We start from the raw sequence: 18832 nt of genomic DNA on the forward strand, positions 1-18832 counted from the left end.
AAAAACAAAACAAAACAAAAAAACCCAAAAGAACAAAAGCAACCAGTATCAGTGGGGATATGGGGAGAAAGGGACTCTCTTTCATTGTTGGTGGGAATGCTGGCTGGTCCAGCCTTTTGGGAAAACGATATGGGCATTCCTTAAAAAAACTAGAAATTGAGTTTCCATATGACCCAGCAATAGCACTTCTGGGAATATACCCCGAGGGTACGAAAAAGCACATTAGGAATGACATCTGCAATGGTGTGTTCATTGCAGCACTGTTCACAATAGCCTGAATCTGGAAACAATCCGAGTGCCTCAGAACAGATGACTGGTTAAAGGAATTTTGATATATCTATAGAATGGAATACTATGCAGCTGTTAGGAAAGATGAAGTCATAAAATTTGCTGATAAGTGGATGGTCATGGAGAGTATCATGCTAAGTGAAATGAGTCAGAAACAGAGGGACAGACATAGAATGACTGCACTTATCTGTGGAATATAAAATAACATAATATGAGACTAACACGTAAGGACAGTAGAGACAAGGCTAAGAAGATTCCTCTCTGGTTGGAAACCTGCCTCATTAGCTGGGGGAGAAGGCAGCTAGAATAGAGAAGGGGTCACTAAGTCAATGATGGCTGGAGGGATTGCTCAGGATGGGAGATGTGTGCCTCAGTGAAGGCCTCTCATGATCTGTATTGCAAATCATAATACCCATAAGTAGAGAGAGAGTTTAAGAGGGAAATTGTCTGCCATAGAGGCAGGGAGAGGGGTGGGATGGAGGCAGGGGGAGGGATACTGGGGGCATTGGTGGTGGAAAGTGTGCACTGGTGGAGGATGGGTGTTCGATCATTGTATGACTGAAACTCAAACATGAAAACTTTGTAACTGTAGCTCATGGTGATTCAATAAAAATAAAGGATGGCCAATTTGGATAGGAGCATGTAGTATGTTAATGAACACAATTAGCTCTTTCTACAACAGTAATGTCCTGGTCTTGCAGTGGGTGTGCCTGTCCCAGCATATCCTATCACTTTTGGGGCTTTTTCACAAACTCTTCCTTCTAATATATATTCTCCTTCATCAATGTGGCAAAGAAATTTTCTATCAAGTTCTGCTCAAAGCCTTATTGACCCTGTTCTAGATTCCTTTAGGCAGAGGCTTTCATTAAAGCTTTATCTGTATCACAGAAACCATGGCGTAGGTTCTAAGAGTCTAGCACACATGCTTCCCAACACCAGGGGCCCTGGAAGCAGTGCCTGCCACATCCTGGCTGCCAGAAAAAAAGGTGGTGATTATAATGTTTGCTTGGACCAAATGGAACCACTCAGGACCAAATGGCCGTAGGATGATCAGATAGTTATCACAGATCACTCTGCCCCAGCATGGAAGACAGGACTTATGGGCCTCCTGGTGACAGGAAGCCACCAGGTTGCATTCCGTGCTTCCTCACACAGACCCCCTACAGATAACAGAAGGCCAGACCAAAGGCACTGGTCCCACTTTGTTCCCTTTCCTGCCCAAGATAACTTAAATTCCCACTCAGCCTCTCCCAGGGCACTGTTCTACCCTAGCCTTGCCAAGGACCCATAGGGTGCATCCAGGAGCACACCCCAATAAACTCCTATTTCTTCACTTTACTCATCTTTGTCCCTCTGTTTGCTCCAGGTGAGCTCTCCAATCTATAATCACTAATAAGTGATCAACAAATGTTTGTGAAAATAATTAAATAAAAAAGTAAAAGTAAAGTAAAAAGTAAAGGCCCTCCTGTTGATCATCGATTTGATTGAGCGGGCCCAGTAACATCTCCATTGGAGACTTTGTTGTTACTGTGTCTGGCATATCGAATAAAAAAGTATCTATTTAAATTATAATTTCAATTTTATTTCTCTTTTTGGTGCAGTATGATAGGTTTTTTTTTGGACCAATTTTTACCTGTAGCCTGGGTTTATTTTATTTTATTTATTTTTATTAGTGAATCACTGTGAGTACAGTTACAGGCTTACAAACTTTCATGCTTGCGTTTTAGTCATACAATGATTGAGTGCCCATTTTCCACCACCAGTGGTCCCAGCATTCCTCCTTCCACCCCCATACTGTCCCCTCCACCCCGCCCCACCTCTGCGGCAGGGCATTCCCTTTAGGTGTCTCTCTCCTTTTGGGTGTAGTGGTTCGCAATAGAGGTATTGAGCGGCCATCATGTTCGGTCTATAGTCTACTTTCGGCACACATCTTTCAACCTTGAATGGGTCCTCCCAACATCCTTTACTTGGTGTTTCCTTCTCTATCTGCCTTTTCCCCCAGCATGTGAGGCCAGTTTCCAAGCCGTGGAGCAGACCTCCTGGTCCTTATCTCTACTACTCTTGGGTGTTAGTCTCCCATTCTGATACTTTATATTCCACAGATGAGTACAGTCTTTTCATGTATGTCTCTCTCTTTCTGACTCATTTCACTTAACATGATACTTTCCGTGTTGATCCACTTATATGCAAATTTCATGACTTCATCTTTTCTGACAGCTGCATAGTATTCCATAGTGTAGATGTACCAAAGTTTCTTTAACCAGTCATCTGTTCTTGGGCACTCGGGTTTTTTTCCCCAGATTTTGGCTATTGTAAACAGTGCAGCAATGAATATGCAAGTGCAGATGTCATTTCAACTATACTTTTTTTTTTTGCCTCCCTGGGATATATTCCCAGGAGTGGTATTGCTGGGTCAAATGGGAGCTCAATTTCTAATTTTTTGAGAATTGTCCATACTGTTTTCCAAAAGGGCTGACCCAGTCGGCATTCCTACCAGCAGTAAAGCAGAGTTCCTTTCCCCCCACATCCGCACCAACACTGGTTGCTTCTGTTTTTTGGATGTGGGCCCATCTCTGTGGTGTGAGATGATAATCTCATTGTTGTTTTGATCTGCATCTCTCTGATGATTAGTGATGTAGTGCATTTTCTCATGAGCCTTTTAGCCATTCGGAGTTCTTCTTTGGGAAAGTTTCTGTTCATTTCACCACCCCATTTTTTGATGGGGTTGGATGTTTTCTTCTTGTGGAGTTCAACCAGTGCCTTGTATATCCTTGATATCAACCCCTTATTGGATGGGTGTTGGGTTTTGGGTTTTTTGGTATTGGGTTTCCCATTCTGTAGACTGTCCTGTAGACTGGTCACTGTTTCTTTTGCAGTGTAGAAGCTTCTTAGTTTAAGATAGTCCCATTTGTTTGTCTCTGTTTTCACTTGCTTGACCAGGGGCGTGTCATCTTTGAAAATACCCTTAGCTTCAACATCGTGGAGGGTTTTGCCAATCTTGTCTTCAATGTACCTTACAGATTCTGGTCTGATGTTGAGGTCTTTAATCCATTTTGATCTGACTTTTGTACATGGTGTTAGGTAGAGGTCTGAGCCCATTTTTTTTTTTTTGCATGTAGTTGTTCAGTTTTGCCAACACCATTTGTTAAAGAGGCTATCCTTGCTCCACTTCACATTTCTTGCTCCCTTATCAAAGATTTAGATGATCATATATTTGCGGGCATATGTAAGGATATTCAACCCTCTCCCATTGTTCTACTACTCTGCCTTTGTTCCAATACCATGCTGTTTTAATTATTACTGCTTTGTAGTAGAGTTTGAGGTTGGGGAAGGTAATGCCTCCCATCTTCCTTTTCCCCAGAATTGCTTTAGCTATTCGTGGGGGTTTGTTGTTCCAGAAGTATGATAATTTTTATTGTATGTTTCTTAGATGTTGGATTAAAGACCTCCATATCAGACCTGAATCCATAAGGTACATGGAAGAAAATGTAGGCAGAGCCCTCTGACATTGACGTTAAAATCATCTTTTTGTTTGTTTGTTTTTTGGGTCACATCCAGCAATGCATAAGGGTTACTCCTGGCTCATGCACTCAGGAATTACTCCTGGTGGTGCCCGAGGGACCACATGGGTTGCTGGGACATGAAACTGGGTTGGCCGCATGCAGGGTTAATGCCCTACCCTCTGTGCTATCGCTCCAGCCCCAAAGCTAAAAGCATCTTTAAGGATGAAACACCACTGACCACGCAAGTGGAAACAAACATAAACAAATGGTACTACATTAAACTAAGACGCTTCTGCACTTCAAGAGAAACTGACCAAAATACAGAGAGAACCCACGGAATGTGAAAGAATATTTACCCAATTTACCTTACCCATTAGATAAGGGGTTAATATCCAGAATATACAAGACACTAGCAGAACTGTGTAAGAAAAAGCCTCCAACCCCATCAAAAAATGGGGAGAAGAAATGAACAGAAGCTTCCTCAAAAAAGAAATAGAAATGGAAAAAAGGCACACTAAAAATGTTCTACATCACTAATCATCAGGGAGATGCAAATCAAAACAACGAGATATCATCTCACACCACAGAGACTGGCACACATTCAAAAGAACAAAAGCAACCAGTGTTCATGCGGATGTGGGGAGAAAGGGACTCTATTTCATTATTGGTGGGAATACTGGTCGGTCCAGCCTTTTTGAAAAACAATATGGGCATTTCTTAAAAATCTTGAAATTTAGCTTCTATATGAATCAGCAATATATATCCCAAGGGTGAAAAAAAAACACAGCAGAAATGACATCTGCACTGGTGTGTTCACTGCAGCATTGTTCACAATAGCCAGAATCTGGAAACAATTCGAGTGTCCAAGAACAGACGACTGGTTAAAGAAACTTTGATACATATACAAATGGGATACTATGAAGCTGTTAGGAAAGATAAAGTCATGAAATGCGTTTATAAGTGGATGGTCATGGAGAGTATCATGCTAAGTGAAAATGAGTTAGAAACAGAGGGACAGACATAGAATGATTGCACTTATTTGTGGAATATAAAATAACATAACATGAGACTAACACCCAAGGATAGGAGAGTCAAGGGTCAGGAAGATTGCTCCCGGTTGGAAACCTGCCTCATGAGCTGGAATAGAGAAGGGGCCACTAAGTCGATGGCAGTTGGAAAGATTCTTGGGATGGAGATGTGTGCTGAAAGTTGATAAAGGACCAAACGTGACAGCTCTCAGTATCTATACTACAAACAATAATGACCAAAAGTACAGAGAGTATGGGGGACACTGTCTGTCATAGAGCAGGAGAAGGGAGGAGGGGGGAGATGGAGAACTGGGGACATTGGTGGTGAAAAATGTGCACTGGTGGAGGGATGGGTGTTCAATCATTGTATGACTGTATCTCACGGTGATTCAATTAAAAAAAAAGAAACATACTTAGATGTGAGGGGAGAGAAAGAGAGGAAGTAAGTGTTTAAGGGAGAACACTGAAGAGCCATAATTTCTATTTTCATCTAATTTTTTTCAGGGCTCACAACAAGTAATATAAACGAGACTGGGAAAAGAGAGAGATAAAGGAAAGACAGTTGTGTCCACACTAACATGTACTTGGGTTTATAAATGTAGAGGCCACACACCCTACTGGGCACCAGTCTTGTCAGATAGGAGACTTCTCAGGGGCTTAATCTAGAATCCATAGATGTAATTGATGTAATCCATTGATGTAATTCAACTAACAGTAGCAGGTGTCAGCAATTTAGGGAAAGGTTCTAGTCTACCTGGAATCGTTAATATGCTGGGTCTACACAATCACAAAGACATCAACTTTATGCCAAGCAATAAAACAAAAAACTGAACGAAAAAGTCTACTTTGGGTGAGCTTCAAATAAAGACAAACACAGGCCACTCTGAAGAATGTCAGTGGTGTAGTAGCTGACAGATTCAATTTCTGGAAGGTTTCATTAAACCAAGAGCAGGGATTATTTATTTGGGGGTAAGTTATCTATATCAGTTGAGTATTACTCTGTCAATAATCCTAGTAGAGTCAAGCTATATAATTAAAAGCAGATATAATTAATTATAATATAATTTAAGCTGGGGCTGGAGCGATAGCACAGTGGTAGGGCGTTCGCCTTACAAGCGGCCAACATGGCCGACCCGAGTTCGATTCCTCCGCCCCTCTCGGAGAGCCCGGCAAGCTACCGAGAGTATTCGATATGCCAGACACAGTAACAACAAAGTCTCCAATGGAGACGTTACTGGGCCCGCTCGAGCAAATCGACGATCAACGGGAGGGTCTTTATAATTTAAGCTATATAATTCAATGCAGATAGACACAGTCTATCTTCCTATCTCTCTATCTGTCTGTATTTTTAATAGAAATAATTACTTGAGGCCAAAGTGATAGTAGCACAGGTAGGACACTTGCCCTGCACACGGCTGACCTGGGTTCAATCTCTGGCATCTCATATGGTACTCCAAGCCTTGCGGGGAGAAAACCCTGAGCACTGCTGGCTTTGGCCAAAAAATAAACAGAAATAACTATGTTTTACATTTCTTAGGAAATACAACAAATGCTCAAACAAATGCTTAGGAATTTAATATCAATTAAAAAATTTTCATATAGTCTAAGGGTAATGGACTGTTTCTCTTTCTTTCTGGGCTCTACCCAGTAGCGCTCAAGGCCTCTTCCTGGCTGTGTGCTCAGGGAAACCATGTGGTGCCAGGGGATGATCCCAAGCAAAGTATGTGCTCAACAACCACTGAATTTTCTCTCCAGCCTAGTAACAAACTCTTAAGAATCACTTTTCTTTTTTAAAAAGCTGTAACTTATAATGACATCAGTCTAATTTATATTATCAAGCCCAGCAATGTAATGACATTTTATGTACACTTGTCCCTTAAAATTTAACACTGATGATCTTTACTTGCCAAAAGATAAATAAAGCTGTTTTATTTCAGTGTGTACTGTGTGCAGCCTTAAGGTTATGCTCCAGGTAAGTTATAAAATGTGGACAATTTCTTCGGAGAACACAGAAAAGAAACTGTGGTAGAGTTTATAGAAATCCTTAATTAGGAAGCTCCAGTTAGGGGTTTGGTGCCACCAACATGTCAACCTATACCTGCAGGGCGAGTGCATCAGCAGCCTGATGTTGCCTTCAGGCTTCCTGGTAAAGGTAAGGTAAAGGTAAAGGCCCTCCCGTTGATCTGATCGTCGATTTGCTCGAGTGGGCCCAGTAACGTCTCCATTGGAGACTTTGTTGTTACTGTGTCTGGCATATTGAATACTCTCGGTAGCTTGCCGGGCTCTCCGAGAGGGGCGGAGGAATCGAACTCTTTGGGTCGGCCATGTTGGCCGCTTGTAAGGTGAACGCCCTACCCGCTGTGCTATCCAGGCCATCAGGCTTCCTGATACCCCAAAATTGCCGCTGTGCCTTTGGCCAGGCCCCAACAACTTGGGATCAAGTTTACCAAGAAATTAAATGGCCAAAAGTTAGGTATGTGGGAGTTACACTCACAAACCACCTCCGGTTCAGCTACATAAGCACTCAAAGTTGGGATGGACTAGCTTCCCCACTTCCCAATACACGCGAAGCATTGGCAGTCACCCCCATGAAACAACTCCAGTGCCACCCTGTAAGCTCTACTATTGGCCTTACCTCAGAGACCCCCAAATAAATCGCAAAAGAGATCAAAAGCCGCAGTTAAGCTCAGACCCATACATGGCTGAACAGACCAGAGTAAATTGGAGGGGGTGGGTTGGCCTGTGCCCGCCCAAGCAGAGTCCCGGCAGCCACTTGCTTCCACAATCTAAAATTGCTGCAATACTCCAAGCCTGACTCCACCATCACAGGATGGACCTCACCAAGATATAATCTGCTGAAAATTTTGTAATGTGGATCTTAGCACACCAGCAGCACTTGCCCAGAGACACAGCAGCAAGTCCCAGAAGACACCACAGCACCAGAGATCTCTCCGGGCCCCATACCAAGCCAATATCACTGGGGCACTCCAGATGGAGCAGGTGCAGTCTCCCTGCCTACTCCAGATGGAATCCCGGTGACCAAGAGCTTTCACAAGCAAGGTCCAGGTATGCAGGTTCAGGACTAAATCTCCAGGACGCATGGTGGCAGAGGACCTGGGATGTCCTTCCCCAGGTTCCCCTCTTCCCCCCCTCCCCCGGCCCAAACACCCAGAAGACTGGCTGTCAAGCCCACAATTTGCCTCCGGACGCCATCTTAGTACACCAAAAGCCCTGGCCCAGAGATTCCCAATTGAATCCCAAAATGGATTAGTGCCATAAAGAGATGTCTCTGGAACCCAACCATTTACAATCGTGGCCCCGTGAGCTCTCGTGATATGCGAAATGAGCTATGGAATATATATTATCTAGAGTCTGCCCTTGGCAGGTAAGCTTGAATGGTGGTGGGAAAATTCGAGCAAAATTAATGCCCAAAATTTGAGAGAGAGGGTATTGGGAAAATTGTCTGCCAGAGAGGTAGGGTGAGGACTGAGATATGTATGTGTGTGTGTGTGTGGGGGGGGTGGTGGGGGGGTGATACTTGGGACATTGGTGGTGGAAAATGTGCACTGGTGGAGGGATGGGTGTTTCATCATTGTACGGCTGAATCTCAAACATGAAAGCTTCGTAACTCTATCTCACAATGATACAATAAAATAAAAAAGTAATGTGGAGTTTATGCCCAATTCAAACAGCTTAATCAATGGCTGAACAAAAAGCAGTACTCATACATTATTTTAAAAAAAAAAAGGAAGCTCCAGTTAAACCTTGTATCAGAAAATAAAAATCCAGCTAGTTATATAAACAGGGACTTGCAATGTTCTTTTGGACTTTTTTAAGGAGAGCTCGAGTCCTCTACCCTAGAAATCTTATAAATTCAAATGCAGGGACTGAGGAGATGGCTCCAAGGACTGGAGGGCACGCTCTGCATGCTGAGTCCCTTGGACTTGATTCTTAGGACTGTGTTATCACCTCACCACCATTCCCAAGCACTGATTGGAAATTAGCTCAGAAGTAGCACTGGTATGGCCCCAAAGAACGAGAGAAAACCAAAACTCCTTTTTTTATTATTTATTTTTGCTTTGTTTTAGGGTCATACCTGGCAGGGTTTGGAGGACCATATAGGGATCGAACCTGGGACAGCTGTGTGCAAGGAGCTCCTTACCCACTATACTGTCTCTCCAGTCCCTAAAACAAAAACCATTTAACAAAAACTGGTGCAAAAGTTGCCTTTGGTTCATTGATTGGAACATGTTACATTTTTGAGATGTGGCAGCATTCAAGCATGTGTGTTTTAGATAATGTGCAGGTTATAAAGGAGAAAGTCAAAATCTGTTGAGTAAAGGGAGACTTGATAGATTTTCCTTAAAATCAATGAACAGAGTTACTCAGTTATAAAGAAACTGAGAGTTAAAGTTATTAACTTTTCCTCAGCCAGCACTATGAAAGTCACTGCAAGTTCTTGATTTTAGCAGATAAAATTAGCAGTTAGGTAAACCACTGGAAACACAAGTGATATTTATTTTTCATAGAAAATTTGAGCTATACATGGAGAGAAGTTGATGCCCTGATTTAAAAGGAAATACATTTTACCACTTCTTTGGGAAATAATTTTCGGTGGCAAATGCCCTGCTAAATTCATTTTGGATTTTATAGATCACCATTATGGCCACTGACCTCATATCACCTCTGTCTAGCATAACATCACTCTCTCTGGGGCAACCTTCTGAAAGAACTGTCAAATTGCATAAAGACCAAAGTGATTTTTGTGACCACAAAAGACAATACAAATCCTTCAACTAACTGACTCTCTAAAGCAGTGCCAGCCAGGGCTGGGGAGATAACACAGTAGGTAAGGCACTTGTCTTGCATGCAGATGATCCAAGTTCGATCCCTGGCACCATAGATAATTCCCTGAGTACTACCAGGAGTGATCCCTGTGTGCAGTCAGGTGTAAACCTTGAGCACCACCAAGTGTGACCCCTCAACTCAAAAATAAATAAATGACACAGCGGCATCCAATGAAACTTTCTGTGAGAGAATATTCTGCCTTCATATGTCCAAAGCAGGGGTCACTCACCACCATACAGCGAATGTGTACTTGACAAGTTCCACTAGTGAGACTAGGAATAGTGTTTTATTTAGATTTGAATAAACTTAAATAGCCAGATGTGGCTAGCACCCACCGATTGCGCAGTGCAGCTCTAAATTATAATAATGAATCCATTTATAAACAAGACAAAATTCATTTTACTGACAGTAAGAACGAGAGGACAGGAGCCTGAGTTAATTCCTGGAGTGTGATTGCTAACGTAAGAAGCAAAGCAACTGGTTCGCGGGGGCCCTCTACTTTCGGGGCATCACTGCTCTTTCTGTTATCACAGGGGAGCCTTGGGACTCCCTCAAGGCTGGAGGCCAATGAAGATTCTGAAGTTGGGGTACTCAAAGCTTATTTCAGTTGAAACTAAACCAAAAAATTACCATTAATTTTTAAAAGTAAGAAATGGGACAAAGACAAAACTAAAACCAAGTCCCTTTGGCCATAATTAGCAGCTTTTGGAGAACTGGATCTGTCGCAGGTTTTTGTCATTTGTCTTTCCTCCTCTGGTCTACCTTAGACACGGTGCGCTCCCGTATCCTGCTTCACACCCATTGACACTAGAGGCCGCAGGAAAACCTCAGTTTTTCCCTATTCACAGACCACTGCCCTGCTTAGTCAGCATTCCTAATAAACAAATGAAATTATTAATCCTTTGTCTACATTTTCTGGCTAGCACAAAGTCAGTGGCAAAAGCCACAGAGTGTTTGGGGAAGAAATAAAGAAACATCACAGTGACCAAGCACTTCTAGTTACCTAGTACTTCCTTGCCATCAACTCCAGAAAGCAGATGTTAGTGACTCTTCCTTCATTTCAGACAAGGAACTTGAAGCTCAGGGGTGAGTCACAGTTGACCCATAGTCATCAGTCTTAGAGGCAGTGACAAGGCTGGACATGAACCTAAATCTGTCTGATTCTCTAACCTATGTTTCTCCCACTATTCTAGTAAGCAGTTTGCTCCACACACTCTATAAGATAATTTTCAGAAATAAATTCTACAAGAAGGATGGTAACACATAACTTGCCCTCTTGTTTCTTCCATCAGCCCATCTATCTCCGTATCAAAAGAACAAAAAAGTCTGAATCTCAAAAGCAAAGCGAAAAAAAGAAATGAGTAAATTCTGTATCAAGTATATAAAGTCCCAGAAGTCAAAACTTCTTTGTCTTGAAAAGACAAAACAAAACAATAGTTTTCTAAAACATCGTAAAAGATCTGTCACTGTCACTGTCCTCCCATTGTTCATCGATTTGCTCGAGCGGGCCCAGTAACATTGTGAGACTTGTTGTTACTGTGTTTGGCATATTCAATATGTCACGGGTAGCCTGCCAGGCTTTGCTGTGCAGGCGAGATGCGGTAGCTTGCCGGGCTCTCCAAGAGGGGCGGAGGAATCGAACTCTGGTCGGCCGGGTTGGCCGTGTGCAAGGCAAACACCCTATTTGCTGTGCTATCGCTCCAGCTCAAATAGCTTTTATATCAAATTTGTTCCCTTTTTTTCTTAAACACACAGATTTCTCCTATCCCCCTCCCTGCCCTCTTCTTTCTCTCCCCCATGCCTCTTTCACTTCCTCTCTCAACTCTTGGGACATTACTCACTTATCCTGACCCTCACAGGATTCCCAAATGATGACTTGTCAAGAGTTTCTGTGGTTATCTGCTTCTAATTCTTGCTGGTTTTAAAGAAATTGGATCTGAGCAGTTTAGTGACTTGCCAAGACACCTAACTGGTGACAGCCAGGGGTAACAGTGCAGTTGACTTTCTCATGGGTGGGCTGGCTGTCTTGATATGGTTCTTCCCGAACCCCCCACCCAAACCTTCGCAGTCTTCTTCACTTTCTCAGGACCACAAAATGAACACATTTTTTGGGCATCAGGGTCACTGAAAGACTTGCCTATGGAATCACTCAGGGTGCGTGTTAGAAGCAGGCCCTGCATGGAGAGGGAGTGCTGGACAACGGCAGCCATCGTTCCCGCGGGGTGAGCAATCCTAATCACGTGCAAATGCAATTCTGTTTTCTCTCACTCCCTTCCCAGCACCAGCCCTCCCTCCCACCCCCACTCCGAGGCCCACCAGATGGGAGCTTGGAGCCACTTCAGCTCTCTGCTCAGAAGACCAAATGGCATCAAGGTCAGCCTTAAATCCTGTACTATCCCTCTGGCCCTTCTATTTGTTAGCTTCTAAATTTTGTGTACTGTGGTGTACTTTCTGGAAAAGAAAAGGTCAGAATATGATTTGATGAGTTTCTATAGGTGAATGTCATCACAAATTAACTACATAAATATTTCTGTTGTTGAAAAAAAAAGTTTCCTTGTCACCGTTTGCTGACATTCTTCTCCCATTTTTCTCCTTCGTCCTATCAACTATCAACCTATTCACTATGGAGGAAGTTTTGACTTCTGGGATTTTATAGATTTGATACAATATTTACTCTTATTTCTGTTTTTCACTTAGCTTTTGTGATTCAGACCTGTTTTTGTGAATACCATTCTTCTTTTTGTTCCTAAGCAGCATTCCTAAGCATAGCTATAACACAAACTGGCATTCACATATCAGCTGACAGGCTTGTCTATATGTGGCTGTTAAATGTTCCCAAGCTGGTCGGGTCAGTTTGCATGTCCACTAGCAGCCTTACCAACATTTTGATATTATAATTAATTAAAAAATATATTCTAGTGGGTATCTTTTTTGGGGGGAAAGGAGAGGATAGTTGGGCTTCTGGGTCACACCTAACAGTCCCCAAGGCTTACTTCTGACTCTGCTGTGCTTAGAGGTCACTCCTGGCTCTGTTGGGGAACCCTTAGGGGTCGGCCACATGCAAGGCCTTACATCTCTTATATAATAGGTTTCTGACCCACAACTGAGGATTTTTGTATTTTATTAGTTTTGAATTAGCATTTTACTAATGATTAATTAGTATATATCTAATTAATAGCTTTTTAATAAGCTCTATATCTTTTCACATGCTTTTAGATATTCACATTTTAAAAAAACTCCAAATATTTCACAATCACAATCAAATCACAAATCATCCTGTTATTCGTCGATTGCCTCGAGCAGGCCCCAGTAACGTCTCTTTCATCCTAGCCCTGAGATTATATTCAAGGCTCTTTAGGAGAATGAGACCCATCATTGTTACTGGTATTTGGCATATTGGGTACGCCGCGGGGAGTTTGCCAGACTCTGCCGTGTGGGCAGGCTACATTCGAGAGCCTGCCAGTTTGTCAAAGTAGGAATGAGATGTCACAATAAGATGTCGCGCGGCCGCATCAGGCGCCTGGTCAGGGCGGGGAGGAAAGCTCAACCTGCTCCCCTCCAAGGGGCCCCGGCGAGGAATAGCCAGGCACAGGGGCAGGAGACTGCCGCCCTGACCAGGGCCCCGGCAGCCGAAGACCTCCAGGACCAGCCACCACCATGCTGAGACCACTCTCCGCACACCTGAAGGTACCGGCAGAGGGACAAAGCCGACGTGGGTTCCGGGGCCGAGATCTCCAAGCCTACTCGGATTGGAGTCAAGCATCCTCCACCCAGGTCCTCCAAATTCCAGTAGGCGGGGGTCAGGGGGTCACACCCACCAACTGGCCCTCTGGCCCTCTGTAATCCCATCAGCAGCCAAGACTCTGAGACTATAAAAACCAGCTCCCGGAGTAGAAGAGTGTAGTCTCCTGCCCCCGCGCCTGGCTATTCCTCGCCGGGGCCCCTTGGAGGGGAGCGGGTTGAGCTTTCCTCCAAATATTTAATTCATATTAAAAACCGGTTTTTGTATTATTAAATTATATTTTTATTGATTGATTTTTTGGGGCCACATCTAGTGGTGCTGAGAGCTTACTGCTGGCTCTACACTCAGGGATCACTCTTAGCAGAGCTTGGGGTATCATATGGGGTGCTTGGGACTAAACCCAGGTCAGTTGAGTGCAAGGCAAGCATCTTACCCGCTGTACTAGCTCTCTGGCCCCATTAAATCATCTTTTAAAAAGATAAAAATTAGCTACACAGCAGTTTCAGACCAGTATTTTGTTAATATTTTCTACCAGTGTTGATTGCTCTTCTTAATAGAGTCTTGAAAAAGCAGAATTTTTTATTTCTTTTTAAATATAATTCTTCAAATTTTTCATTTTATGGTTTCTATGCCCTTTAAAAGAAGTCTGTGCCTAATTTAAGAAGGTCATGATAACTTCGTCTATGTTCTTTGAAGAAGTTATAGCTTTACATGTAGATTTATATTCATGGCCTGTTAATTTTTCCATGTGGAGTGAAATAAGGTTTGAGGTTTATTTTTGCATCTCATGTCTAGTTATGCCAGTACCGTTTGCTAATCTAAATAGCAATACCCTTTGGATTATTATTTTTATACTGTACTGTCTTCTATTAAATTAACTGTCTTCTATTAAATTAACAACTAAAAGGGAAGGAAAGTGGGAGAAAAACCAAGAGCAGCCTGGGACGGATTTATATTTTCACAATATTGAGTCTTTTGGTCCACTAAAATGATAAATTTTTTTCATTTTTACTTAGGTTTTAAAATTTTCTTTGCAATGATTTATGTAACTTATTTTGTATAACCTTTTAATGTATTTTTAGACAAAATTTATGACTGCAATCATGATATAAATGTCATGCATTTTGTACTTTAAATTTCCTGTTGTTGGAAGTATATAGAAATCATCCAATATTGATTTGCTATATTGACATGTATTTTGTAACTTTGATCATCATATTTTTTCTAACAGGTCTTTTAGAGATTCCCAGGGATGTGTGAATAACAGTTACCTGTAAATAAACACATGTATCTAGTTGAAAAAAAATTAAAACTTCACAGGAATAATTTATTGAAATTATTTTAAGGAGATTAGCCTAAAGACTGCTGAGTAATATATTTGCTACATTAGGGAAAAAATAAAAACTAAAAATAAAATTCTCTCAGTTTGTAGAAATGCTGAGATCAACCCAATTTACTCCTTAAGCTATTACCTTACGTGCACTGTAAAACCTTTTCCAAGAAGCAAATAACCAAGGATTATACCCTATGGAGTCAAGAGTCACTTTAGTACAACAGAAAACAAAGCAGCAGTGCATAAACCTCACATATTTTTATTTTTTATTTTTGGTTTCTGGACTATACTCAGAAACCAAAGCTCAGAGAGTACTCTTGGCTCTGTCCTCAGGATCATTTCTGGTGGGATTTGGGGGAAGGACATAAGGGGTGCGGGGATTGAACCTGGGTCAGTCACAGGCAAGGCAAGTGCCTTACTCTCTGTACTCTGGCTCCAGCCCTGCTCACATACTCTTCAAAGTAAACAAAAAGTCAAAAGAAAGCTGTTTTGCTGATGGGGTATTTCTAAACTAGTCTTCTATCTATTTGTTTTGTTCTCTGGGACACACCTGTCAGTGCTCAGAGCTTACTCTTGGCTCTGTGTTCGGGGATCACTCCTGACAAGGCTTTGGAGGTGCTGGGGATCAAGCCGTGGTCAACTGTGTGCAAGGCAAGCATTTTACTTGCTGTACTACCTCTCCAGCCCTCTTTTTATAGTTGTGTTTCAAAGCAGATGGCTAAAAATGAAGAAAAAAGAAAAACCCAAAAAACCCATATTCTTAAAAAAAAAATTCTTTTGGTATTTTATAATCATAGTCCAGTGGTTAGGGCCAACTGTATTTCAATCTTAGTTCAGTTCTTGAAGGTTTTTTTGACTTTAGGTAAGGCAGGATGTCTCAATTTTCTCAACTGGAAAATTCACACCATTTCATAATAATTTCTAAGGTTGTTGTGAGGATTGAATGATCTAATATACGTAAGGCAATTAAAATATTCATAAAATAAAATATTCAGCAATGTTCTATTTTTTTCTAATAGCCTATATAACTGAGATGACAGTAAGATAAAATAATTAACTTTAATTGATGTTGGCTAATGGGTATTTTTAAAGAAGCGATGCCATAAAATACCACATAATCTGTAAAATTAGTACATATTCTACTGACAACACCATGAGAGAAATGTTAATGTAAAATGAATGTTTGATGTATAATACCTGATATTGCTGTCCTGTGTTGTCTAAGGCTATTTAATAAATAATGTATTTTTCAACTTATAATATGCTTAATAAGATATAAAAGAAGAAGAGTTCAACGTGATAACTGAATACAAAAATCTAATTCAACTGAAATATACACAAGACGGTTGCTTGGATAAACTGTAATAAGTTTTCCCCACCCAAAATCATGGACTTCTAAAGTCTTTCTTTGCAAGTTTTATTTTCAAAATGGGGATTGTTCTGATTGAGAGCATATTATAGCGTTTTTTCTACAGTTACTTCACTATTTGGATTTTCTGAGAACTCCTTTATTTCCAAATACACTAGCTCATCCTAAATGTGTTTTTTTTCCATATAATAATTTGGAGGGAAAAGACAAAGAAAAGCGATGAACAAAACTAATGCTCTTAGATGCTATAAAGTTCCAAATAGTACAGGAGTTGGTCAGCGGATCATGCTAGAGCTCTCTACTCGGGCCTGTTACCCTCACTTCTTTCCCCCTTGCCTGAGAAAGTAGACTCAGTCCTAGGCTTTGTTTCTCAGGAGGAAGGAAATTTGTATGATAGACTCGAGGGAGAAAGATAGATCAGAATTCCTTGGGCTTTAAGGAAGAACAGTGAAGATGATGGTAGAAAATTGAAGAATCATTGCATTGGCAGGTTATCTATCCCTTCACCGTGCAGAATCTTCTTTCAGTGATCTCTGATGGCCCCTCAGCTTCTGCCTAAACTGGGATAGGTCAGTGTCTTTACATTTTTTATAGCTAATTAACCTCTAAGTCCTAAGTATCAGACCTTTTAAGTAGCTCTTACATTTGTCCAGTGTTTCCCCTCTCGCTGTCTTAGCTGAGCCCTCTTTCGCCCTTTAAGTGGTCCTGCATTCAGAGCTAAAGACCAGATTTCCAGCTACCGGACACTTGATCTCTAATCCATCCTCATATGGCAACCTGCAGAGTGAAGGCTCTAAAACACAAAATAAATCCCATTATTCCCCCACTTAAAGCCCTTTGCTGGTTTCTCTCACAAAGAGCTGAAATTCTTAGGTTTTAGTCTGAAACCCATGACCTCATCTAATTCCCCAGTTCAAATTTCAACAACGCTACATCCTCATTCACTGAGAGTTTTACCTCTCCATGCTGCTGCTCACGTTGCTCTCTTTCGTCGAATATTCTCCCTTCCCCTCAACCAGGTAAATAAATTTAGAAATATCCGCAGAAAGACAGTCCTTGACGCCCCCTCCTGTGCAATATAAACAAGCACTCTGCATCTATCTATATCACTGGATTGCTCATATTATATCGAAACCATTAACAGGTTTATCTCTTTCCCTCCAAGTGTAGACCTCAAAGCAGGGACTGTGTCAGAACCTTAGCAGATGGTACAGGATTCATGGCAGCAGGTGTTTCTTACATGCTTAGCTAACACCAAGGTATTTTCTGAAGTTGAGTTAAAATTTATAACTCCAACTGTATAACTGCTCCATTGAGCAATAAAAATGATCCCTCCAGGGAACAGCATTTGGCTAGTGCATGCAAAAAAAACACACACACATTTTTTTTTAAGGCAAAGTTTAAATACTACTTACATGGCATCTGTGCACTCACCTAAGTTGCTGTATGTTGCACTACAGGGATTCAGGTCCACAGGATCTGAAATGTCATCTTTTTCCTCTTCCCCTTCCAGTTCAGGCGAAGGCAGTGCTGGTGTCACGGAAGTACCACCTCCACCATCTTGTTTTGCAAGAGCAGTTCTTGAATCCCGAGAAGAAAAATCCTCCATGACTTCATGTGGCACGTGACTAAAACAAATCAGATCACAGTCATACTGGTGTTCAGAGATTGCTACAATTTAGGTACACAGTAAGCATAAATGTACTATAACTGGGGACCAGAGCAATAGTACAGTGGGTAGGACATTTGCCTGGCATACGGCCAACCTGGGTTCGAGCCTCAACATCCCATATGGTCCCCTGAGCACTCCAGGAGTAATTCCTGAGACCAGAGCCAGGAGTAATCCCTGAGTATTGCCGGGTATGACCAAAAAGTAAAAAAAAAGAGCCCCCCAAATGTGTTATAAATGTAACTAACTGGCCCCAATGTCACAACTCTGGGTCAGAGTCCCAACATGTTTATTTTAATATAAAGCTGTCAGTCATGCAGACTGCAGGCTGTTCCTTCTATTAAAAATTCAGATTTATAGAGATGGTATGGGTGGCTTAGCGGAAAGCTTGAGAATAACGATCAAGGAGTAGATCTTTTATTTCAAGTAGGAGGTGGTGATGGTGGTAGGAGAAGGAGCTGAATGGTTTAAGACATAGTTAATCATATTGACTATATGATAGTGTGGATCACTACAGAAGGCATTAAATACTTTATGGCATTTGATATGCAAGATTTACTATGTGCTAGAATATTAGAGTATTTAGGAAAGGATTATTAATAAATTGACATTAGTTGATCTAAGTTAAACTGAGACCAGAAAGGTCTTATTGCCAAAGAGGACAGAAGTATCAACCTTTGCCTGGATGCGTGCAGCAGGCAAAGCAAACCAAAAAGAATAGTTGACATTCTAGTTAATCTTATCTGTTAAGGTGAATCAGAAACACCCTGTCAGGTACACTGCAGAATATGGTCATCCATAACACTTCGTGTTCCCAATCTCACTTCATTGCCACCTGCTTACTGCTTGGAGCTATTGTTTCTGTTCTTCCCCGTGCTCCACCCAGCCTGAACTGTCAATTCCATTTTTATAAAAAGTATGAGCCTTTTAAATACTATCAAAGATTTCAAAGTCATTATAAATATCACTGGAGAAAACTGGCCTAGTTAGAAAATCTCACTGGACTGATCAATGAAATAAGTTCCATATTAGGCATCTTTCGTGGTTCCTAT

General features: G+C 41.6%; 2 protein-coding genes across 3 annotated transcripts in view; both read right to left on the minus strand.

The window, feature by feature from the left end:
* TSPAN3 (tetraspanin 3) overlaps positions 1 to 18832 on the minus strand; it is a 174942-nt gene that overhangs the window by 108780 nt on the left and 47330 nt on the right. The gene's annotated exons all lie outside the window — the stretch shown is intronic.
* Positions 1 to 18832, minus strand: part of PEAK1 (pseudopodium enriched atypical kinase 1) — a 268078-nt gene that overhangs the window by 32005 nt on the left and 217241 nt on the right. For both annotated transcript variants that reach the window (XM_056128746.1, XM_056128745.1), the window contains one exon: positions 17546 to 17739. In XM_056128746.1, coding sequence (XP_055984721.1) covers positions 17546 to 17739 — 194 coding nt within the window. The remainder of the gene's footprint in view (positions 1 to 17545; positions 17740 to 18832) is intronic.

Source organism: Sorex fumeus, unplaced genomic scaffold (assembly GCF_029834395.1).
Source record: "Sorex fumeus unplaced genomic scaffold, SorFum_2.1 ptg000067l, whole genome shotgun sequence".
NCBI classification, from domain to species: domain Eukaryota; kingdom Metazoa; phylum Chordata; class Mammalia; order Eulipotyphla; family Soricidae; genus Sorex; species Sorex fumeus.